This window comes from Sus scrofa, chromosome 4 (assembly GCF_000003025.6).
Source record: "Sus scrofa isolate TJ Tabasco breed Duroc chromosome 4, Sscrofa11.1, whole genome shotgun sequence".
In the NCBI taxonomy this organism is placed as follows: Eukaryota; Metazoa; Chordata; class Mammalia; order Artiodactyla; family Suidae; genus Sus; species Sus scrofa.
The window spans coordinates 115,659,443-115,686,738 of record NC_010446.5 but is presented as its reverse complement, the minus strand read 5'-3'; the positions used below and the strand labels follow the sequence as shown (position 1 = coordinate 115,686,738).

Sequence of the window (27,296 nt, the reverse complement as noted above, 5' to 3'; positions counted from 1 at the left end):
TCTTCCAGGCAGAAGGACCTGGGGGTGCTCACATCACAAAGCTGGAAAATGATATATATGTTCAAAAAGGTATGTTCCGATGTGAACCAGAGGGAGCAAAGGGGAGAGGAGCCATTGATGAAGTCAGAGAAAATGGACAGAAGGTGTGGCTGGATAACTTGGGAGCCTATAGAATATTGAAAGACCTTTAACTTATACTCTAAATGATATGAAAAGCCACTGGACTATTATAAACAAAGAAGTGATATTCTTTACTGACTCATACACTCTTTCAGCCAGGGGCTATTTGACAAGAATAGGCTTGCAAGTCTAGGCTTGCTGCTTAGAGAACAGACTAACAGATGGGCAGACAGAAAAAGATCACTTAAAAGACTCTTGTAGTTATCCAAGAAATAGTTATAATAATAATAATACTTAATTGGAACTTACTGTATGCCCGCCACTCATCTAAGAACTTTATATAATCCTACTGTAAATAGAAATGAACACCTTAAAAAACTAGTTACCCTCAAAGTACAAAAAATAATTTAAATAATTTATTACATTCTTATTCTATATCCTTGAGCTAATAAGAATTTCATACTTTTTCTATAAAGCTCAGGAAGTATAAAGAAAGATGGTGAAATAATATTTTGTCCAGGATAATCTTATAGCCTTTTAAATCTTTATTAAAAGTACATAGTTTATAAATCATAAAAAGGAAAATTAAAGACCTCTGAATTTAGCTAAAATTCCAAACAGTTCATGTTTTCTTAAGAAGGATACACTGACTACATACTACCCTATGCAAAGCCTAAAATATTAAGTTCCTTTCTCCCTTAATCCCACATACCCAATCAGTTCCTAGGACCTGTCAATTCTACCCTCCCATTAACATCCTGAAGCAAAACCCTTCTCTCCATTTCTTCTCTCATAGCCTTGTCTCTATGCTAAGTACCATTTTTCCCCATTTTTAAAGTTTTATTGATGTAGAGTTGATTTACAATGTTGTGATCATTTCTGCTACACAATAAAGTGATTCTGTTATACGTATACACACATCCATTATTTTAAAGATTCTTTTCCCATATAGATTATCATACAATATTGAGTAGAGTTCCCCGGGCTATATAGTAGGATCCACTGGCCATGCATTCCCTTTACAATATTGTGCATATGCCAATCCCGAACCCCCAGTCCATCTTTTCAACTGTTGCGACATGTCATTTTTTTTTTTCAACCAGGTTCTTCCAATTCTAGAATAACTCCTTCATTGCCACAAAAAGAACTTTTAAAAAGCAAAATCCAATGTTTAATTCTGCTTAAAGAAACTTCTTAGGATTTATGGTTTACAGTTTAAGCCCCTCAGCATGATGTAAAATGCAGTCCACAGATGGGCTCTAATGCATACAATTAGGCCATCTCTCAAAGGCTCTCAAAGCAAATTGCATTTTCAGATATGCTGAGATCATTCCAAACATTCTTCTTTTGCACAAGTGCCTTCATCTTTAAATATATTTTTATTTTTCATAATTTTGGATATAATTGTTATTTTCTCCCTTGAGCATTTCTATGTCTTTATCATGGACAGAAGCATGTCTTATCACAACTATTTGTATCTCTATATCAATTACTTAAACACAGTGTTTGTTGCATTATAATTATTCTGCTTCAACAGAGAACAGGCAACTACTTAATAAATACCCAACTTTCAAATGACACGCTGTCTTATACTTCTCCTGCCCCTTCTCCTCCCAGACACTTCTAACAAAGCCTTAACTACCTGCAGGTACAGCACTCATTCATGTATTTCTTTTCTTTTTTTTTTTTTTTTTTTTTTTTTTTTTTGTCTTTTTGCTATTTCTTGGGCCGCTCCCACGGCATATGGAGGTTCCCAGGCTAGGGGTCGAATCGGAGCTATAGCCACCGGCCTACACCAGAGCCACAGCAACGCGGGATCCAAGCCACGTCTGCAACCTACACCACAGCTTACAGCAACGCCGGATCGTTAACCCACTGAGCAAGGGCAGGGACCGAACCCGCAACCTCATGGTTCCTAGTCGGATTCGTTAACCACTGCGCCACGACGGGAACTCCTCATTCATGTATTTCTAATCTTCATTGGCTATAAACACTGTGCAAACTTTGTGTATGATACTGATGCTGGACCATCCAAATAAACAGGATATTAATCCTGCTCTCAATATATATATGGTCTAATGAGAAAGCTATACATCAACAGATAATTATAAAACAACATGGTAATAGACAATGATAATAAGACTGCGATGCAAGATGGCTTATCTTTTTGAAAAAGTAATACGATGCCACAGAATAATAATAAACCATAAAGGGAAAAATTATGACAATCACAGATAAAACTTATAAAAGGGACAAAACCAAATGTGTGACACTTTGTTGTGCCTGCTGGCAGTAGATAATCTAGTGATGTACTAATCAAAACGCAGATAACTAAACCACACAAAGTAATGCTCTATTAGAGGAAAAGCAATATGCATACAAGTGGTACTTTGGATCTTCTGTAGGGTCCTGAAATCTGAATCCACCACAAACGTTATGCTGCGTTTCTTGAAACAGTTCCAACCGTAGACCCCACTAAATAAGAAATTCTACTATCATTAGACTCCCCAAACAAAAGCTGTTATTTGCATATGACACTACAATGGTGAAGATCTGATTATACTCTGAATGGCAACAGAATGCTAAGTGGTTATTATACAATATAGTACAGTGATGTCTAGAAAGGAGAACTGAGGAAGTGTCCTACAGCACCACTGAAGCTTGGTCATAAATAATGTGGCCCATTTTTGTGTGCTGCCATCACCATACTTGTCATACCAATACAGTGTGTAATAATAAGGAATGTAGTTACACATCCAAAAGGCAAAAGCAGATGCTCCTTTCAGACTTGGTTAAGAATAACTCTCAAAAAAAGGATTAAACTAATGTAATATTTTGATGTACTCATACAGTACACGTCTCCTCAAACTGAAAAATCCAAAGGGGAAAAAATCATATTTGCCATTACAACTTTGTACATAATTGATTAATACCAAGTCTAAATAAAATCTTACAACTTCTAAATTTGTTACTCTAGAAAAAAATTGTTTTATAAAACTCCTACTACAAGATATTGGCATTTGAATACATTGGACTATTTCTCATAAAAGCCATAAGATCCCTTTTTAGAGATATGTATCATTGTTCTATATTTTGGAGAAATTCAGCATGTCCTCGAATCCAGTGAGTCTGTAAAGCACTGTTGTTACAGAACCCTAACATTACAGAGGTGTGTAGAATGCCTTGAGATTCTAACTAATTTGCATTGAACTTGTGTTTGTCATCATTGATGTGTATTTGGACTATGCTTGACATCAAGTCTATTAAATTTGTACCTCACGTTTGATATCCACACGCATTACTTCCCTTAAAATTATACATTTCCTGAAATTTAGAAAATAAATAATTTTGATGTCTTACTACATTACATAAAACATGACTCACAAAACTGATTCCAGATGACATTTCAAGAATTACAAAAGAACCGCAGCTACATTCTCAAATGCACATCTTTCTTTTTTTTTTTTTTTAGGGCCTCACCTGTGGCATATGGAAGTTCCCAGGCTAGGGGTTGAATCGAAGCTGCAGCTGCCAGCCTACACCACAGCCACAGAAGGCATCTTGCACAACACCAGATCCTTAACCCACTGAGCGAGGTCACAGATTGAACTCTCATCCTCACAGACACTATGTCAAGTTCTTAACCTGCTGACCACAACAGGAACTCCCCAAAGGCACAGATTACCAAAGATTGACAGGACAAGAACAAAACTAAATGGCCAGAGAAAACTTAAAGCTTTCCTGTTTTTTCTGTTTTGCAGTCCTATGATGCTTTCACAGAATAAATAACAAAATCCCATTCCAGAATGGCATTTTATTTATTCTTTTAGCCGTCTTTAAAATAAACTGTAGAGGTTTTTTTTTTAGGGCTGCACCCGCGGCATATGGAGGCCCAATTGGAGTTGTAGTCACTGGCCTACGCCACAACCACAGCAACCCAGATCTGTGCTGCGTCTGCAACCTACACCACAGCTCACGCAACACTGGATCCTTAACCCACTGGGCAGGGATACGGACGAACCTGCAACCCCATGGTTCCTAGTCGGATTTGTTTCCACTGTACCACGACGGGAACTCCAAGTAGAGTCTTTTATAAATCCAAATGTGGCTCCTATGTTAGCCATATCTGTTGTTTTAACCTAATTTGAGAAATAACCAACAGAAGAAAGTTTCTTTTTCAAGCACACATTTATCAAACACTCAGTACTGCAAGAGACATAAATACTTTATAAATATTAATTCATTTAATCTTCAAAGGGCTCTATGAGGTAACTACCACAGGCATCCCATTTTACAGATGAGGAAAAAGATGTAGAAAGGTTAAGTATCTTGCCTATGATCTTCAATCTGAGAAAGTTCCAAGTCCAAAAATCAAACCAGAGCTCTTGACTCCAGAGTTGATATTGCTAACTACTATGATGTGATTTAAAAAGGCTAAAGCTTAATTTTAAAAAGCTTAATAATAACCATAACATTTTTTCATTTAACTGTTTATTTGTTAGACCGAATGATGTCTTTGTCTTCATCTCTCCCAAGAGAAATAATGGAAATGACTTTATCATCTGTGTTCATTCACTTCCACTTTTCTGTTCCTAAACTTCTATTTTATAAAAGATCTTAAATATTTATAAAGAAGAAATATTTAAAGCAATAATTACTGATTAGTGTTCTCAGTTTAGAAACTAGACTGAAAGTTCATAATTCTTAAATACACCAATAGCTTGATTTTTTCCTTAATTAAAGAAAATCCACAGAGAAACCACAGCAAGAAAGTTTTAAAGATAGATGTTGTGATACTAGAATTTTGCTAATTTTAGAGATTTTCACAATGGGACTCCAACCAGGTATGCACATAAGCCTTCACAGCAGTATAAATTTTTTATAAGGAATTAACACTGTTAAATGTTTATGTCTTGAGATTTTCAGTACTCTTAGGACAGTGTAAAACATTACAGCCCATACTCATGCTGATGATGACTGCAAACACTAAACAAAATCGTGAACCACTACCTGAGAAACCTGAGGCGGGTAAGTCATGAAGGAAGGTTAAACCTTGAAGAAGTAAACCCAAACTCACATGCTGTGATGTTACGTGTGTGTGTGTGTGTGTGTGTGTGTGTGTGTGTGTGTGTGTGTGTGTCTTTCCTCAAAGATTTTCCCTACAGTGGAAGCCAGTACTTGAGTACCACAATAGTGCTGTGGCTAGAACTCTGACAGAAACCCTGTGTCTCTGGACAAAGGGACATGGGGAAAAAACGCAGGCTTGAAGACAGAGGGAATGTGAAGTGAAGACATAGAAATAGGAAATCAATTAATTTTGTGAATAAACCATAAGAAAGTCAAATTATCTCCAAAATTAAGCATGTATAATGGACGCACACCAATTTAGTAAAAAAAAAAAAAAAAAAAGAAAGAACGAACAAACGAACATATCTAAGATTAAAACTGCCAATTCCAATCTCAGGATAGTTCCTAAATACACACAAACAAAATAAAACTCTGAGAGTTCAAACAAAATTCTAGGGGGAATCAGTCATAAAGGAGGCTCTCCCTTTTTGAGTTTCACCACCAGGAACACTACCAGCCTTCACAGTAAATATTGGATAAAAATCCCCTAAAGCTTCCAGAAGAGGGAAAAAAAAAAAATTCTGAAATACGAGAGGGCATTCTGTTCTTAACAAGACCTGCTCTCAGGAGAAATAATTTTCCAGATCTTAACCTTCTGGGATTTTATTAGGGCCTAACCTACTGGAGAAAGGGAAATAATAACTCCAACTTCCCTTCCATGTGGAAGAAGAAAATTAGATATTCATCCACCTCCTGTCCTACCTAGAGGAGGAAAAATACAGAAAAGTGCTGATCAATTGCACAATTCAGGGGCATGGGCTAACCAAAAGACTGACACCTAATCATAGGACTATAGAATATTTCCTTTCCCACTGCATCTTTTGCCTAGTATATAACATCTGTTTTCCAAGAAAAAGTTATAAGCATGTGAAAAGACTAGAAACAAAGTCTGAAGATACAGAACAAGCTTCAGAATCAGAATCAGAATCAGATATGTATGGCAAGACACTGGAATTATCAGACTAGAAATATTTTTAAAACCAATATTAATATTCTAAGAATGTTAATAGGAAACCTATAAGAGATGGATCATGTAAACAGAAAGGTAGAATTTCAAAGAATTAAAAGAAATGCTAGAAATACATTTCTTCCTTATTAGAATTTCAAAGAATGAAAAAGAAATGCTAGAGATACATTTCTTTTTATTCTTTGAAATTCTACTTTTCTGTTTATATGATCTATCTGTTCTTATAGGCTGGAACTGGAGGAATCAGGCTCCAAGACGTCACACTATACTACAAAGCTATAGTCACTGAAACAGTAAGGTACTAGCACAAAAACAAAAATATAGATCAGTGGAGCAGGATAGAAAGCCCAGGGATAAACCCACGCACCTGTGGTCAACTAATCTATGACAAAGGAGCTAAGAATATGCAATGGCGAAAAGACAGTCTCCACAACAATAGTGCTGGGAAAACTGGTAAGCTGCAGGTAAAATAATGAAATTAGAACATTGTCTAACACCATACACAAAAATAAACTCAAAATGGATTAAAGACTGAAATTAAGGTCCGATACTATTAGAAGAAAATATAGGCAGCACACTCTTTGACATAAACCACAGCAATATAATTTTTGATCTACCTCCTAGACTAATGAATTAAAAACAAACAAATGGGACCTAGTCAAAAGGTTTTACACAGCAGAGGAAACCATACAAAATGAAAAGACAACCCATGGAATGAGATAAAATCTTTTAAAATTAAGTGACTGACAAGGGAGTAAACTCCAAAATATATAAACATTTTATGAAGCTCTATATAAAAAAAAGTAAAAAGGGCAGAAGATCTAAATAAATATTTCTCCAAAGAAGAAAAACAGATGGCCAAAAATCACATGAAAAGATGCTCGATGTCACTAATTATTAGAGAAATGCAATTCAAAACTACAGTGAGCTATCACCTCACACCAGTTAGAATGACCATCATTTAAAAATCTACAAACACTGCTGGAGAAGGTGTGGAGAAAAAGGAACCCTCCTACGCTGTTAGCGGAAACATAAATTGTTACAACCACTATGGAGAACAGCATGGAGTTCCTTAAAAAAACTAAATATAGAACTACAATATGATCCACCAATCCTGCTCCTGGACATATATTCAGAGAACACCACAATTTTAAAAGATACCTGCGCCCCAGTGTTCAATGCAGCACTACTAACAATAGCCAAGACATGAAAGCAACGTAGGTGTTCACAGACAGAAAAATGAATAAAGAAGATGTGGTACATAAATGCAGTAGAATATTACTCAGCCATAAAAAAGAATGAAATAATGCCATTTGTAGCATATGGATGGACCTAGAGATCATCATACTAATTGAAGTAAGTCAGACAGAGAAAGACAAATACATGATGTCAATTATACGTTGAATTTAAAATGATAAAAAGGGAATTCCTGTCATGATTCCATGGAAAGTAATCTGACTAGTATACAGGAGGATGCAGGTTCGATCCCTGGCCTCACTCAGTGGATAAGGATCCAGCATTGCCATGAGCTATGGTGTAGGCTGCAGATGTGGCTTGGATCCTGCATTGCTGTGGCTGTGGTGGAGGCCGGTAGCTGTAGCTCCAATTAGACCCCTAGCCTGAGAACTTCCATATGCTGCAGGTGTGGACCTAAAAAGCAAAAAAAAAAAAGATATAACAGAACTTATTAACAAATAGAAACAGACTCAGAGATTTCAAAATCAAATTTACAGTTAAAAAGGGGAAATGGGGGGTGGGGGGTAGATTGGGAGTTTGGGATTGACATATACCTACTGTCTAGCACAGGGATGTCTACTCAGTATTCTATAATAACCTATGTGGGAAAAGAATCCAGAAAAGAATGAATCAAAAAACAAAAAAACAAAACAAAACAAAAAAAACCCTTACCTATAGCATGAAGACAGTAATTACATATGGTTTCTCTTCAGAAAACACATTAAGTAAAAGAGAGTGGAATAGAATATTTGAGAGAAGAAAAAAAACTAGAATTCTGTATGCTGTGAAATTATCCATCAAAAGTGAAAGAGCAATAAAAACTTTCTCAGACAAACAAACACTGAGGGAATTTGCCAGCAGTAGAACTGTCTTGCAAGCAAGCAATTTTTAAAAGAAGTTCTTTGGGGAGAAGAAAAATGATACAGTTTAGAGACACCAGATAATGAAAAAAAATAATTGGAGAAAGAATAAGTAAAGGTGAAATAGAAATTTTTATTTTTCTTATTCTTAATTGCTCTGTTTCAATTTGTTCAAAATAATAATTCACACACACACAACACACACACACACAGAGCTAGCCCTCTATATCCCTGGGTTCAATACCCATGAATCCAACCAATTGTGGATTAAGAACACTCAGAAAAAAAAAATTAAAGAAAATTTCAAAAAATAAAACTTGAATTTGCTGCATACTGGAAAATATTTACAAAACATTTTCACTGTATTTACAACTATTTATATAAAAATTTACATTGTATTAGGTATTATGCACAATTTAGAGAAGACAAAGTATACAGGAAGACAGGAGGGAGGAATTAGGAATATTTTATTTTAAAGGTACTTGCAGTACCTGTGAGTATTATTTCAAAGTGGACTTGGATTAGCTGTAAAAGCATATTGCAAACAATAGGGTAACTAGTAAAATAAATAATAAAGTAAAATTTCTATGCTGTGAAAATGGAATCATAAAAAATGCTCAATTTAAACCGAAAAAGGCAGAAAATTTGAATAAAATTAGTATGAAAAAATTAAAAGCAGCAAATAGAAAACAGTAGCAAATACAATAGATATAAATTCAGCTGTATCTGATCATTTTAAATATCAATGGCCCAAATATACTCACTAAAAATTGTTAGAGTAGATCAAAAAATAAGGTCCAACTATATTTTGTTTATAAGAAACCTACTTTTTTTTTGTCTTTTTTTTTTTTTTTTTTTTTTTGCTATTTCTTGGCCGCTCCGCGGCATGTGGAGGTTCCAGGCTAGGGTTGAATCGGAGCTGCAGCACCAGCCTATGCCAGAGCCACAGCAACGCAGGGTCCGAGCCGCGTCTGCAACCTACACCACAGCTCACGGCAACGCCGGATCATTAACCCACTGAGCAAGGGCAGAGATCGAACCCGCAACCTCATGGTTCCTAGTCGGATTCATTAACCACTGCGCCACGATGGGAACTCCAAGAAACCTACTTTTGATATAAAGAGACATATAGATTTAAAATATAGGGATGCAAAAGATATACCATACTGTCACTAGTCAAAAGAATGCAAGAGTAGCTATATTAATTTCAGACACAGCAGACTTCAAAGAAAACAATGTTATCAGAGGTAAAGAGAAATATTACATACTGATAAAAGAGTCAACAGTCCAAGAAGAAATAATAGTCTTTAATGTTTATGTGCCAAACAACAGAATATTAAAACTACATAAGGCAGAAACTGACACAACTGCAAGAAGAAATAAAGTAATCTAGTATTATAGTTGGAAAGTTTAACACTCTTCCACCAGAAATCAACAGATCCACCTGCAGGAAATTAGTAAGAACATAGTTGAACTCAACAGCACTATCAATCAAGAGGATATAAGTAACATCTATACACTATTTTATCCAACAACATCAGATTACACATTTTTCTCAGGTTTGCTTGGAAAATTCACAAAAACAGACCACAATCTGGCCATGAAACACATCTTAACAAATTTAAAAGAATAGAATAATACAATATCCATCCTTAGAACACAGTAAAATTAAACTAGAAATTAATAAAAGAAAGATGTCTGGAAAGGCTAAAAAAACTTAAAGGATAAACTACGCACTTCCAAATGACACATGAGTCAAATGGTGCTATCTTAAAGAAAATTGTAAAATGTTTTTGAACTGAATGAAAATAAAAACACAACTTATCAAAATGTGTAGAATGTAGAAAAAGCAGTTCTCATAGAGAAATTTATAGCACTGAATGCAAAAACCAGGCAAGAATAAAAATCTAAAATCAATCATCTAAACATCTACCTTAGAAAACTAGAAAAGGAAGAGCCAGTCAATTCCAAAATAAGCAGAAGAAAAAAAATTAAAATTAGAGCAGAAATCACTGAAGTTGAAAGCAGCAAATAAATATATAAATATGTGTATACACACACACACACACACACACACACACACAATCAACGAAATCAAAAGCTGACTCTTTGGAAAAAAAATCAATATAATCAAAAGCCAGGCTAATTAAAAAAGACATAGGAGTTCTCTGGTGGCACAGTGGGTTAAGTGATAAGGCACTGTTGATGCTGTGGCTTGGGTTTCTGTGGTGGCACAGGTTGAATCCCTAGCCTGGTAACTTCCACATGCTGGAAGTGTGGCCAAAATAAAAAGGAGAATTAAAAAAAAAAAAAGAAAGATGCAAATTACTAATATCATAAATGAAAGAGATGACTTCACTGCAGATCCCATGGATATTAAAAAAAATAATAAAGGGATATTATCAACAACTGTGCTCACAAATTTGATTAAACTAGATAAAATGAACCAATTTCCTAAAAGACATGGTCTGCAAAAACCTATATGTGAAATAAATAATTTGAATAGGCCTATATATATTAAATAAATTGAATCAATAACAAATAACTTTCCAAAACAGAAAGCACCAGGCACAGATTTAATCTCTGGTGAATTCAACCAAATGTTTATGGAAGAAATTATGACAATCTGCTACATTCTCTTTCTAAAAATAGAAGCAGAAAGAATGCTTCCTAATCCCTTCTACAGGACCAAATTTTCCAAATATGCAAATCAGATAAAGACATTACCAAACAACTACAGAGCAATATCTCTTCGGAACACAGATGCAAAAGTCCTCAACAAAATATTAGCAAATCAAATCCAACAATATATTTTTTTAAAAAGTATACATCGTGACCAGGTGGAATTCATCTCGGGTATATTATTGATCTTCAAATATTAAACCAGCCTTAATGTAACTTACATCAATATTTTAAAAAAAGAAAAATCACATGATCATAACAATAAAAGCAAAAAAAGATTTAACTAAATCAAATATCCACTCATTATAAAAATTCTCACAAGCTCGTAATAAGAGGGAAACTTCCTCAACTTGATAAATAACATATACAAAAACCTACAGCTAACATCATACTTACTGGTGAGACTTGCAGCTTTCCCACTAACATTAGGAACAAGTCAAGAATGTCCCTTCTCACCACTGTTTTTCAACATTGTACTGAAAGTCCTAGCTAATGCAATAGGACAAGAAAATGAAATAAAAGATACAGATAGGGAGGAAGAAATAAAACTTTCTTTGTTCACAGATTATATATTTGTTTATATAGAAAATCCAAAAGAATAGACAGACAGACAGACAGACAGACAGACAGACACACACACACACACACACAAAACCCTCCTGAAACCAATCAGCAATTTAGCAAGGTTGCAAGATGCAAGGTTAATACACAAAAGCCGAGGCTTTCCTATATACTAACAATGAAAAATGATTTTGAAATTAAAAACACAAAACTATTTCTATTAGTTTAAAAATAAAATACCTAGGTTAAATCTAACAAAATATGAACAATGTCTATATGGGGAAAACTACAAAATTTTGATAAAATATCAAGAATTAAATAATTGGGAAATATTTTATTTTTACAATACGAAGACTCAATATTGCCAAGATGAAAATTGTCCCAACTTGATCTATAGATTCAACTCTCCAGTTAAAAAATCCCATAAAATTATTTTGTGGATATTGTCAAACTGATTCTAAAATTTATAACACAGACAAAAAACACAAAATAGCCAACTTAATATTAAATGAGTAAAACAAAATTGTGCAAATGACACCACATGATTTCAAGACTTACTATAAAGCTAAAACAATCAAGACAACGTGGTATTCATGAGAAAATAAAAAATGAATAGATGAAAGGAACAGTATAGAGAGCTCTGAAGTAGGGCCATATAAGTATAGTCAAAAGATCTTAGACCAAGTAGCAAATAAAGACAAATGAAGTAAGGACAGTTATTTTTAACAAATGGTACTAGAAAAATTGAAAATTCACTTGCAAAAAGTGAATCTAAACACAAACCTTACACCCATCCCCAAAATTAACTCAAAATTTATCAAAAGTAAAATGAAAAATTATAAAACTACTAGAAGATAATATATAAGAAAGCCTAGATGATCTGGGATATGGTGATAACATTTTAGCTACATCGAGGGCATGATTCATGAAAGAAATGAGCAGTAAGCTGGACTTCATTAAAATTAAAAACTTTTGCTCTATGAAAGACAATGATGAGGGAATGAGAAGACAAGCTGAATGGAAGAAAGTATTGGCAAAAAACACTTCTGCTATAGACCTGTACTCCAAAATATACAAAGAACATTTAAAACTTAAGAATAACCTGATGAAAAATGGGCAAAAGACCTAACAGATACCTAACCAAAGACATACAAATGGCAAGTAAGTATAGGAAAAGATGTTCAACTTGTCATTCGGGAACTTCAAACTAAAATGAGATACTACTACACATCAATTAGAATGGCCAAAATCCAAATAATGCCAAAATTGTGAAGCAACAAGAACTTTCATTCATTGCTGGTGATAATACAAGACAGTAAGTCCCTTTGTAAGACACTTTGGTAACTTCTTACACAACTAAGCATATTCATACCATGTGATCCAGCAATTATACTCCTTGGTATTTATCCAAAGGGGATGAAAATATGTCCACACGAAAACCTGCACACAGTTGTTTACAGCAGCTTTATTCATAGTTAGTAAAACTTTGAAGCAATCAATATATCCTTCAGTAAAAGAATGGATAAATAAACTGTGATACATTCAGACAATGGAATATTATTCAACACTAAGAAATGAGCTAGCAAGCTATGAACAATACGGAGGAAATTTAAACGTATTTTACTAAGTCAACTTGAAAAGACTAAAACATGTATGATTCCAACTATATGACATCCTGGAAAGACAAAATTAAAGAGAGTTAATCACTTAGTGGTTGCCAGAGGTTAGAGGAGAGGGGACAATGAATAGGTGGAGAACAGCAAATTTGTAGGGCATGAAACTATTTCATGAGATGCCACTGTATACATGTGTTGGTGAATACATATCATTATACAACTTCCAAAACCCACAGAATGTACAAAATGTGTCAACTATGGATTTTGGTTGATAATGTGTGTCAGTGTAGGTTCATCCATTGCAACAAATGTGCAACATGAAGAGCATGTTGATAGCTGTGTGTGTGCACAAGGGTATAGGAAAACTATGTTTTTCACTCAGTTTTTCTGTGACCCTAAAATACTCTTTACAAAATACATTAATAAATAATTTTTAAAAGACAATAAGCAAATGCCAACTCTGAGACTACCCAGATGTGCAAACTCTCAAAAGAGACTTTAAAACAGCTACTAAAATTATAAAACACTTGATCCAGCAATTTCACAACCCACTTGTTTTAAGAGACTGTGCCACATTCACCAAGAAAAACTGACTACATGCTGGGCCATAAAACAATCGTGAATAAATCTAAATGGGATGAGATCATATTGTTTACTTTCAGACAAAAATAAAATAAAATTAGACACCAATAATAATAAGCAATCTAAAAAAACCTTAGGTATGTGAACATTACACTACAAACCTCTCCATAATTAATGGATCAAAGACGAAATGAAGGAAATCAGAAACTATTTTAACTGAATAGTCATAAAAAATACACAGCAAGTTTATGGGGTGCAGCTAAAACTATGTTTATAGAGAAATATATAACTTTAAATTTTACACCAGCAAGTAATGTATCTGAAAATAATGACCTTCTGCTTTGAGAGGCTAAAAAAAGATTTTACTCTATCAAATTTAGAATAGAAAGACAATAAAAATATAATAGAAGAGAGATCAGTTAAGAGAGATAATAAACAGAGGCAAATATGATTTGTTAAAAATATCACTACAATTTTTAAGAGCCTACTTAAAATTATTATTTTAGGAAAAAAGAAAGAGAATACAAATGTTTATTATCAGGAAAGAATGTAATTACCACCAGTAATCTTACAGACATTAAAAAGTAGACAAGAAAATACTACAAGCAACCTTATGCTAACAAATTCAAAAACTTAGCTGAATTAGAAAAATTTCTTACAATGTAAAATTTACTGAGGTTGATATTTTAAACAAATGGAAAAAATGAATTAACCTATATCTAGGAATGAAATTAAACATATTTTAAAACATTCTAAAAACAAAACTCTGGCACCTGAAATTTTCACTGGTGAATTCTATGCAGCATTCAAGAAAAAAATTACACGAATCGTACAAAAAAAAAAAATTCCAAAAAAGATATGAGATCACTTTTGAATCACTTTATGATGCTAGTATTATCCTAATACCAAAACTTGACAAAGACATTGCAAATACAGAGAATCATGGACCAATATCTTTCATTAGTAAAGGCTCAAAATTCTAAAAGTTTTTGAGCAAATCAAATCCAACACTATATAAAAATAATATATCATGTCCAAGTAGTCTATCTAAGGAATGAAAAGTTGATTTTAAACATGAAAAATCAATCAGTGTAATTCAACACACTAACAGAAAATTATCATTTCAATAAAAACATAAAAGTATTTGACAAAATTCAATAAACATTCTTGATAACTTTTAGGGAACTAAGACTAGTAGTAAACTTTTCAAACAGATAAATTTACAGTGAACACATTAACCAACATCAGACTTAATGGCTGAAGGCTGAATATTTCTTTTACATGAGAACAGAAAGAACAATGCCCATTTCACCACTTCTATTCAACATTTTGGTAGAGGTCCTATCCATTGTCCTAAGAAAAATAAATGAAAGGTATAAAAATAGAAGGTAGTGAAAGTTCTCTATTTGTAGATTGCATGATTATCTGTATTTTAAAAAATAACTGAACTAATAAATGAATTTAAAAAGGTTGGAGGATACAACATTAATACTTCCAAAAACTGATTGCATTTTATATAAAAGCAACAAAATATTGAAAGATGAAATTAAAAACAATTTCATTTACTATAATACCAAAAAAACCTCTAAGAACAAAATGAATAAATGATGTCCACAATATCTTCACTGAAAACTAGGAAACTTCGTGAGAGGAATTTAAAAAGAGCAAAATAAATGAAAAGCTATACCATGTTCAATGCTAACAAACTCAACGATTGTTAAAATATCAAGTCTCTTCATTTTGGTCTATTGCTTAAATATAATCCCAATTAGAATCTGAATTTCATTTTAGAAATTTATCAGCTTAGTCCAAAATGTATACAGAGTGAGAGTAACCTAAAATAAATAAAGTGATGTTTACAAAGAATAAAAGTTGGTGCAGTTACCCCATCTGAATTCCAAATATCCTATAAAACTACAGTAACCAAGATGATTTGTTACCATGGACAGACAACAAAACTCAATGGAATAGGGTAACAGTTCTGCAATAGATCCACTCATACGCAGTCGATTGATTTCTGACGTAGAAGCCAAGATGATTCCATGAATAAAAGGAAAGTCTTTAATAAAGTGAGCTGGATGAACTGGATATCATGCCATACACAAATATCAACTCGATATGGGGCATGACCTATGTGAAAACCTAAAACTTCAACATGTCTTATGGCAGGCAATCTTGTGACTTGGGTGTAAGTAAAGGTTTGTTAGAACACAAAAGGTGTAAAACATTAACAAAGTTAATAAACAACTTTATCGAAACAAAAAGTATTCACACACTTCAAAAGACCTATTTTTTAATATGTAACATCAGGTTCAATTATTATTTTGAAAAAAAGAATTTACTGTGAGAGTCTGCAACTATACTTTAAAAACTCTAAACTAGGAGTTCCTGCCATGGCACAGTGGAAACAAATCTGACTAGAAACCATGAGGTTGTGGATTTGATCTCTGGCCTCATTCAGTGGTTTAAGGATCTGGGGTTGCCATGAGCTCTGGTGTAGGTAGCAGATGTGGCTCAGATCCTGCATTGCTGTGGCTGTGGTGTAGGCTGGCAGCTGTAGCTCTGACTTGACCCCTTAGCCTGGGAATCTCCATATGCCATGCGTACGGCCTTAAAAAAATAAAAAAGCAAAAAAATGAAAACTAAACTAGACCCCAGTGAGCATGAGTGTAGTAAATGGGGGAGAAGGTGGAATATAGTCTGGTTTTGCCTGTATGTTGAGGGGGAGGGAGTAAAAAATAAAAATTAAATGACATTCACCTAGAAGCAAACTCATGTAAAAATAGAAAGTCTCAATGCTAAGAAAGTGTATGAAAAAGAAATCTAGTCCATATGTACATTATCAAATATTATCTTTCGGGGCTGGTAAATTTTGAGAATGAATTAATAATTTTCATATTTTTCTTCTATATGTCCTCTTTATACATCTATTCATTTATATAAAAATCTACTCTTAATTTTTATAGTTTGACTTCCACAGGCTTTGTGAATATGTACAGCAATAGATTAACATATGAAACGAAACCATCCACTTACATAGTTCTTGCATATTACTCATTTATGTCCCAGTAAAAAAAAGGTGTTGTGTATTTTGTAAATTTAGCCTATGAAACTGATGTTTATAAGTAGCTTAATTTTAAAACAGAATTTTGTAAACCTAGAAATTAATTTGTTTATAGTATTCATTCATCAAATAAAGAAATATTCATTCATCATTTTTGTGCAATCAATGCATGATCTTGGAAGATCTGAGGCTATATAATTATAAATTGCCTGAATCAGTTTGTCATTAATTTCAGATGATATAGTGAGTTAAAACATTTCTTTTAGAGCCAAAGTCTTGAGTACCTACTAGTACAGAAATTCAGAAACAAATAGAAACCCAAATAATCTGAAAATGTTACAAATGTTAATTATATTTAAAATTGTCATAGATTATATAATTAAGTACACAAATGCAATACCCTACTGACCCTCTGAATTTACATTATGCTTTTTTTAAAAAAAATTCATACTGCCTGTGTGTCATATCTCAGAATACAGCAAATCTTCCATGTAAAACTTGTCTATTGATCCATAATAGCTTTACTTGTGTACACTGTTACACTTTGAAAAATAAGTTATACCAAAATTGTATAATAACCATCTTCAGTGTAATGACTAATATCTCAGGATATTTATGAGGTCAAGTATACTCTGTTATTAATTGACTAAATGAAAATTACAGCAAGAGTTACTAGGTCCAATGATTGAAGGATTAAAAGGAAGAATGTGATTATCATAATTGACAAGTTATAATTAGATGGGAATTTTTTTTTTACATGACCTTCACATTGTTAAAAAGGTGATTTTTAAAAGCCTACACTTCATTTTTTGCAGCATGATCTCTATTTTACCTTGGAAACATTCCCAAAGAACAGAGAACGGCAAAATATCTGACTTGAACATTTCAGTAAATTAATCTCTGAGAGAAGCAAGTGAGGAAAATGTTCTTTTCTCCAAGGAAAATAAGACAAGGTACTAAGAGGAAGGTCATTTGCCCTTCCCAGGAGAACAGCATGCCAGTGTTTAAATCTGCCAATCTCTGTAAGTTTCCCAGGCGTTATAGTCAGTATTGTCTACTCATTCTCTTACTGAACAGAAAGCATCACTGCAGGGGAAGAAAGTAGCTCACCCTTTAGAGTTTACAACTTTGTTTTATAACCTATATTAATTATCACTGTTATTAACTCTGTTCATCTGATTTAACAATATTCAGCTTAAAAGAAAGTTTGATTTATTTTACCTCAAAAACTTCTTCATCCAAAATTCTTGTTCCAAAAACCGTAATTCCATTGGTGTCAACGATTGCTCTCTCACTTCTGTCAAGTGGTTTTGTGGTTTTCTTCTTACAATCGACAATCATTGTCACAGTTTTCTTCTCCACACTGATTGCTACCCGGTGCCACCTTAAAAAGCCAAATAATCCTTTGATGAGTTCCAAAGATGTTGTTGCCAAACCATTATTCACGTTAAAGAACAATAATTTTAAATTATACGAGTGGTCTGAAATGATACAAAATGTAGGCTCGCTTATTAATCAATCAGTTAACAGGTGACGACTTACTTTTCCCAGAACAGTGCTAAGTACTGGAAAGGACACGGCTGTGCAAGATGCACCACAGATTGGCTGTCTGTGCTGATGAGCAAGTGCCCATCCTCTGCTTTACTTTGTGTTGTGACAAAAGCTTAATCTCACCACATCCTGGATGAGGGCATTTGATAGAGATTAGGGCTGGGATATGGGGTAAGTTAATAGTTTCTATGTACGTAAATGCTTTCTTCCAAAGTGGAATTCCACTTTGAAAAAAATTCTGCTGAAGAGATCCCCTGAGATTGACTGTAAAAGGGTATGCCTGCTAATTGAATGAATGCTCCATCTGGAACAACCAAAGGTTCTGATTGTAAAACACAATGTGCTTCTCTGTCTTTATTCACATTTATTTCAAGTGCTTTCGTTTTCTTTTTCCACTTTAATTTCAAGACAGTTATAGATCACTACGATGGGCAGGGTCCAAGACTGAGACACAATATCTCTCCTTCTTTCCAGGGCTGGCAGGAAGTGGGAACACTGAAAGAAAGCATAGTCACCGCGTGTGTGGAGTGAGAGTCTCAATTCGCTCTGAAGCTACTGCTCCAGCTAATTCAGGGCAGCGATGACAGGCTTGAGGGGAGACATGGCCAGCCCTCTGGAAACGTACATACCCTAATCATACTGTAAAGTGGTGGGTTGTCTTCGCAGTATCTGATGTTAACATAAACACCTAAGTGAAGCTCACTTGGATTTTGCAAGCCATTCTTTTTTTTTTTTTTTTTCCAAATGAAAAGTGCTAAATTAATATTCCAGAAGTTTCTAGGACTAGGTCCATAAAACAAAGTACGCAAAAAGTTGCAGGAGCCTTTCTAAAATGTCTATTTCATGTGACTTGGCATGGCTGCTGATGAGGACCAAGTATATTTCCAAATACACTTAATCTTTGGTCTTTCCATAGCACTTTCAACTAGCATAGGCGTCTGCCTGGTTTGAATTGAGAAAAGATTTATATTAGGAGGCACTTAATACTGTGAGAGTAAAATTTACACATGTTTCTGCCAAGAAGCCTGTGTCTTAAATTAAACTATCTCCACTACTGTGGGTATGTGCTTTTCATTAACAGAAAGTATTTTTTTAAATGATTTCAATTGTTGAAAATGGATTAGGACTCTAAACTTGATATTTTTGTTGAATTAATTTTAGCTCTAGTAATAATGACATACCATAATCATGGTGCCACATATAATATTCCAAATGTTAAATTCGCCCTTCCTTTTGGAGTCATTCTTAATTATTCTTTCTCTCATACTACCTGTTCATATCATAAGAAAATCTGTGAATCCTTACATTCAAAGTATACACAAAATTCAAAAGTCTGTCAACTTTGCCCAAGCACTGATGTCTCTCCTCCAGAATCCTAACCAGTCCCTGCTTCCACTCTGATGCAACCAGAGTGACCATTTTAAAATCTAAGCAGAATGTTCCCGTAATGAACCTGACTAGTATCATGAGGACGTAGGTTTGATCCCTGGCCTCACTCAGTGGGTTAAGGATCAGCATTGCCGTGAGCTGTGGTGTAGGTCACAGACGCAGCTCAGATCCTGCATTTCTGTGGCTGTGGTGCAGACTGGCATATGCAGCTCCGATTCGACCCCTAGCCTGGGAACCTCCACGTGCCACAGGTGCAGCCCTAAAAAGCAAAAAAAAAAAAAAAAAAAAAAATTATTTTAAAAAATTAAGAAAATAAAATATAAGCCAGATCAAGTTTCTGTCCAGGGAAAAGCCATTCTAACACTCCCAGTAAAAGCTGAAGTCCTTATTCTGCTTTGCCCTGCCCCCTCCAACCTCCTGTCCAACTTTTGGCTTTCCGATTCCCAGCACTCTAGCCACACTGTTGCTGCTTCCTCCTTGTTCCTTGCACAAATTCTCCACTCTGCCAGGAATGCTCTTCCTCTATATCCCCACATGCTCACTCCCTAGCCTCCAACATGTCTTTGCTCAATGCAGCCATACCAAAGAGGACTCTATCTAGAATAGCACACCCTACATTCCTCACCCCGATGTATTTTCATCCACAGAACTATCATCACTTTTCATATTCATTATTAAGGATAATGATATAAATGACTTCTGAAAGCATAGTTTTCCCTGGCACTGAGACAAAGTTTCCTCCATGGTCCTGACAATGATAATCTGAGAGTGAATTTTGTTTTCCATCTAAACAGCTCTTTCTTAAGTCTATAACCAAATGTCATATTTTAGACAAAGTTACTTTTAGAAGCCTAAATTCAGCAATAAAATACCAAGAAGTTTAATAAACATTTATTTGTATTTAGCTGCTCCCTAAGTGATAGCCAATGTTCACAACCCAGAATTCAGAACTCGGCACGATTTTCAGAAGAGTGTGGTTTTTACCAGAGACTCCGACGACCTATCTGAGTTCAAACCCTATCTCTGCCAGTTTTCAAATATGTTACTTAAATTCCCAGTGCCTCACTTCCCTTATATGTAAAATGGGTACAATAACAGCATTTTATTCAAAGAGTGGTAAAAAATTAAATGAGTTAACTATGTATAAAATTAAATGAGTTAACTATGTATAAAGTATTCAGAACAGTACATAGCACATATTAAGTGTTACATAAAGCTTCCTGTGATTTTCAAAATTAACATGATTGGTAAAGGAAAACCAAATTATATCCTTCCTCTGCTCAAAACATCTACAGAGGGTGGCTAAGCAGGTTAAGGATCTGACATTCATTCTGTATGCCAGTGGCTCCGGTCACTGCTGTGGTGTGGTTTGGATGCCTGGCCCAGGAACTTCTGCATGCCCTGGATGTGCCAAAAAAAAAAAAAAAAAAAAGTCTACACTGACTTTCCATTTCACTCAGAATAAAGCCCAAGGTGCTTAAAACCATCTAAGCTGTGTCACACCATCTGGCCTCCCACTGCCTCACCCTCCTCATCATCCCACTCTGCTTCTGTCACGCTGGCAGCCTTGATGTTGCTTACACCAAATCAGCCACACTCAGAATCAAAGGTTATGTATTTTCTCTTCCTCCAATGGAATGGCATGCTTTTAATTATCAGCATGGTAGCAACCCACCTCCTTCCCATGTCACCTTTTTAGTGAGATTTATCCCTGACCTCACTCCTTCAAACTGTCCGCCCCACCAGCATCCCCTATCCTCTTCAGTGTTATATTTATCTCTCTCACTTATCCCCAGCTGATATGCTATTTATTAGTAATCGTTCTATCATTCATTATTTGTCGATCCAGATTGTAAACTATGTAAGATTAGGTATTTTATTGTTTTGTTCATTTCTTGTTCACCATTGCCTAGAAAAACTGCATCACGCTTTATAAAGATCTGCTGAATGATCAAATGAAAGAACGGCTTTCAACATAGCTATAACATTAAATTATTCTGCTACTTACTTTCCATCAGCGATGTTAACAGTTCTGAAGAGGGGGTAGTCTTCTGGGGCAGGTTTTCCCATGTGGTCCTCATACAGGAAAACAGGTGATCGCCCAACCTCAATACCGACTTGCTGAATACCATGCTCATTATATATAGATAAAAGGAAAGACTGAATTCCCTTTTTGGGTTTTACTGTAAATAATATTGAAAAATCTTCTGGAAATGTTCCTCCTGATAAGAGAAGGCCAAAGAGTCAGAAAGTCCAAATTTCCAAATGGTTCCTGGATCATCCTATTACTTTCGAGTTTATTAAGGAGACTTAGAAAGTCATCAAAGCTCAACCTATTTGATATCACTAATTATTAGAGGAATGCACATCAAAACTACAATGTGGTACCACCTCAAAACGGCCACCATTAACAAGTATACAAATAGCAAATGCTGGAGAGGGGATGGAGAAAAGGGAACCATCCCTCACTGTTGGTGGAAATGTGACTTGGTACAACCACTGTGGGAAACAGTATGGAGGTTCCTCAGAAAACTAATATAGCTACCATATGATCCAACAATCCCACTCTTGGACATATATCCAGACAAAACTACAATTCAAAAAGATGCATGCACCCCTATGTTCACTGCACCACTAGGCACAATAACCAAGTTAAGGAAACAATACAAAAGTCCACAGAGAGATGAATGGATTAAGAAGATGTGGTACATATATACAATGGAATATTACTCATCCATAAAAAGGACAAAATAATGCCATTTGCAGCAACATGGATGCAACTAGAGATTCTCAAACTAAGTGAAGTAAGTCAGAAAGAGAAAGACAAATACCATATTATATCACTTACATGTGGAATCTAAAATGTGGCACAAATGAACTGATCTACAAAACATAAATAGACTCCTGGACATGGAGAACAGACTTGTGGGTGCCAAGGGGAACGGGGGAGGAAGTGGGATGGATAGGGAATTTGGGGTTGGTAGATGCAAACTATTTCATTTAGAATGGATAAGAAATGAGGTCCAACAGTATAGAACAGGGAACTATGTCCAGTCTCTTGGGTTAGAACATGATGGGAGATAGTATGAGAAAAAGAATGTATATATATGTATGACTGGGTCACTATGCTATACAGCAGAAATTAACACACCATTGTAAATCAACTGTACTGTAACAAAAATAGAATTATTTTTTGTCTGTAATAAGTATTGAAGTATTCAAACTTTACCACCACTCATTTAAAATACAATGATTTTTTGGTATTGAGTTGTAGAAGGTGTTCATAAATTTTGGAGACTGATCCCTTGTCAGGCAATTCATTTGCAAATATATTCTCCCATTCTGTGGGTTGTCTTTTCATTTTGTTTAGGGTTTCCTTTGCTGTGCAGAAACTTTTAAGTTTAATTAAGTCCCACTTGTTTATTTTTGTTTTTATTGTCATTACTTTAGGGAGTGGATCTGAGAAGATACTGCTGTGGTTTATGTTAGAGTGTTTGGCTTTCGTTTTCCTCTAAGAGTTTTATAGTGTCTGGTCTTACATTTAGGTCTTTAATCCATTTTGAGTTTATTTTTGTGTACGGTGTTAGGAAGTGTTCTAATTTCATTATTTCACATGTGGCTGTACAGTTTTCCCAGCACCACTTATTGTCTTTTCTCCATTGTATGTTCTTGCCTTTGTCATAGATAGTTGGCTGTAGGTGTGTTCTGACTTTGTAAAACTCATGCACCCTTAGGTGAGAAATTAGTATAAATAGATACAGTGTAATATAATCTGGTAAGCATTATAATAGACATGAACAAACTCCCAAAGGATACTGAAAAGAAACTGAATAATTTTGCAAATTATCTTAGTAATTATTTTATGTTGTCTTTTCACATGACTTCTGAATTCCCAGGATAAAATTTATTCACATATGACAAATGATAGTTTAGACATTTCATTTATTGCTTTCATGGCAATATATACATTAAATATATATATATATATATATAAAGAGAGTAAAGTTTCTTTTGATCTGTGTCACAGAGACATCCAATTTCATATTTATGAAAATCAACAGAATAAAAATAATGATGTATATAAAATGGAAGGTAATAAAGCACACCAATTAACAAAAACATGTTCTACCTACTTACACTACAAACAAAAATCTAGGTAATTCAGCTTATTGAGGAAGCTCCATAGCAAACAATTTTTTTCTTCAACTGAGTAGTTCAGAATGTGGAGAATCAGAGGACCTCCTTCTCTAAATGTACCTCAACTCTCAAATATCTCATACATTAAAAAAAAAAATGATGCTAAAATAGTATGAGCCCAGGGACATTTTTATCATTTTTGCAAAAACATTATGAAGTAATATCTACAGAGAGACATTTAGAAAAAGAGGAATTTAAGGAAATATATTCATATAAGACTAAATAAATTTTAACACATGTTAATTAACAATTTAATTTATTTAGCACAACTTTTTAAAACTGTCAACTTCTGACTATACTAATGAGTAAAATCTTTCAATTATGGAAATACTTCCCAATTTAAAATTAAGCAACAAGATTTTAATTATAATCTTCAAACTATGACCTTTAGTTGTCTAACGTCATGATGATGTCAAAATGTTCATAGTGTAAACTAGACATCTACCTTAGTTTCCTACCTGTAAGAGGCAAAGAAAAGTTTTTCATAACTGACTAAATTTATCAGAAAGAATTCACCACCAAATAAGTTTAACCACAGAAATGCAACCACTTAAGATGTGAACATTTATCTAAAATAGTATGATCAGTATATATGATACAGATAACATGCGGAATTTCTCAACTTAAATAATATATGTTTTGAAATGTATAAATATGAAGTAAGAATAAAGCATCCTCTCTACTAAATGACCACTGTTAAAGAAAAATTTCTATTACCATCTTTAATAATTGCATATATATAAATCATCATTTTCATAATAATAATCACAATTCACTTTGAGTATACCAGACTCAATATGATAATAATAATTATAATTGATTCTGAATATGCCAGATTCAATAGTGTCTTAAAATAGGCTTTTAACATCAAAAGATACTGCATCCATTAATAAATTTGATATGAAAAAAGCACAACTTTATTATTTGATCTTAATGTTTTAACTTGTGGTCAATACATTTCCATGTAGAATATGTCTTTTAAATAAAATTTCTCTCTGATGTAGCTTAGTGGTTGGAAGGATTTTTTAGATGAGTTAGGGTCATTTTGCACAGTCAGAAAAGCCCACTGTAGTTAAAAAACCACAAACTGTCTCTCAGCTCCATATCATTCACAGCTTCCAGGATTATATTCAGCTACTTCACCTTTCTAACTCCTAACCCATAACTTGGGTTTAAATACTCCCCTTTCCAGATGGTTATGAAGGTAAAGATTAATACACACAAAGTTTCTTGCACAGAAAACCCTCACCACCACCCCAGTGTTGAAGTTTCCAATACTACTGCTTAGTTTATGCATTAGAAAAGAAGTTGCTATTATGTCTTGTCATAATGGAAGAAAAATTATTTCAAATAATTTTTCAAAGATATTTTTTAAATTGTTTTATAAAGGCTACTATTTACAGACTCACTGTTTAGATTGTTTTAATGGTGAATGTGTCATTGGCAATTTTTATTAAATGTCCTTTTGCATTATTTGACAGGAAGCTCTACCCGCTAGGAAAGCAAGCCTACAATCATTTATATAGAGAAAAAAATGAAGTCTCTATCATAGATATCTCTTCCTATCTGAACTGTTATTAGAATCATATGCTTAGGACCCAATGTTGCAAGAAGGGAGAAAAAAATGTTGATGTATTCTGTTAACAGAGATGGAAAGAGATCCTAAGGGCATAACTTGCATTATTTTTCCATGAATAAAACAATAGAGTAATCAAATTAATTAATCAAAATAACTACTACACTGGAAGGCAGAAAAACTGACCCTGAGATGATGAGCCAAATATAAAAAATTATAAACTAACTTATTGAGTATTTCCAAAACCTTTCCATTAATCTATTTTCTCTTTTTCTCTCTTGAAAATTCCCATCCTTTTCCTATTTCTGCATTACAGCACAAGTAAATAGAAAAGGAACTTAATTTTCACTATTTAAAACTTTCACATTTGATTTGAAAAATATCTCATGGATTAAATAACTTTTATTTTTGAAGTCAGAAAAATTGTGGATTAACAGCTTTTTCATTTGCAGTTTGTTACTTTGCCCATCACAAATTATTGCAAAACAGGAAATACTTTGGAAGAACTAATGATTTATTAAAATAAATGTGTTTTCAAAAATACTTAAAAATATTATTCCCTGAAAAATATACTATCTTATTTTCGATTTGTAGTCCCTTGATTTATAGTTTTTCTACTACGGAGAAAATTGTTTTATGTAAAAATAGGGAACTCAGATTCCTTCAGGTGGAGACAGTAAAAGATAATATGAATAATTTAAATGATGAATTGCTCCTGAAAAGATCCCAAGCACCAAAAGAATACTTGATAATACAGACAATATTGTCCTCAGCAACAGACAAGACATGCATCAACTAAAGATTAACCCTCTGTAGTTGGACAAGTCAGAGAATATCAGTGAAACTCAATTTCTTCTTCTGTTAAATAAGAACAAGGACACTCAGAAAAATTAGAAGAAAAAATATTTGGCATGTATCCAATTGCCAGGCAAGGACTTGTAACAAGACACCTGCTTAGTAAATGTGATACTCAGAAATTGTCATTTAAGGGAGTTCCCATCGTGGCTCAGTGGTAAAGAACCCAACTAATACCCATGAGGAGGCCGGTTCCATCCCTGGCCTTGCTCAGTGGATTAAGTATCTGGTGTTGCCGTGAGCTGTGGCGTAGGTGGCTGATGCGGCTTGGATCTGGCATTGCTGTGGCTGTGGTGTAGGCCAGCAGCTGCAGTTCCAATTCAACCCCTAGCCTGGGAACTTCCATATGCCATGGGGGCGGCCCTAAAAAGACAAAGAAAGAAAAGAAGGAAAAGGAAAAGGAAAAGGAAAGGGAAAGGTAGGAAGGTAGGAAGGAAGGAAGGAAGGAAGGAAGGAAGGAAGGAAGGAAAGAAAGAAAGAAAGAAAGAAAGAAAGAAAGAAAGAAAGAAAGAAAGAAAGAAAGTCGTAATTGTTATTTCACTACTAAACTCCCTTTCTCTGTTACCATGATTTCTAAATATTAGTGCTTTCATGGACAGAAAGAAAATATTCACCAAGTATTTTTCAAACCATTTTGAAAAATCTCCCCCATAACTGTGCATTATATAGCATGATAAGAAGTAATAATAACAATTAGTAGAACAGCAGTAGTCACAGTAATAAAGAGAACATACCTGAAAATAACTGTTTCGTTGGGGCACTGAGTTGTGCTTGCTTTGAAACTCTGTAAGCAGTATCTGAACCTTTCGAATTCTTTCTGTTTGTGCAAAAGCCTGTTGTTTTTGATATCCCCTCTGGAGAATTGTGAAAATCTAGAGCTTTTAGTACATCAACTGGAGCAGCTGAAAAATAA

The 27,296-nt window shown here is 34.2% G+C and overlaps 1 protein-coding gene across 1 annotated transcript in view; it reads right to left on the bottom strand.

Moving 5' to 3' along the window:
* Window positions 1–27,296, bottom strand: part of COL11A1 (collagen type XI alpha 1 chain) — a 203,299-nt gene that overhangs the window by 154,941 nt on the left and 21,062 nt on the right. The window contains 3 exon segments of the mRNA XM_001929372.7: window positions 18,037–18,199; window positions 21,764–21,977; window positions 27,118–27,285. Coding sequence (XP_001929407.6) covers window positions 18,037–18,199; window positions 21,764–21,977; window positions 27,118–27,285 — 545 coding nt within the window.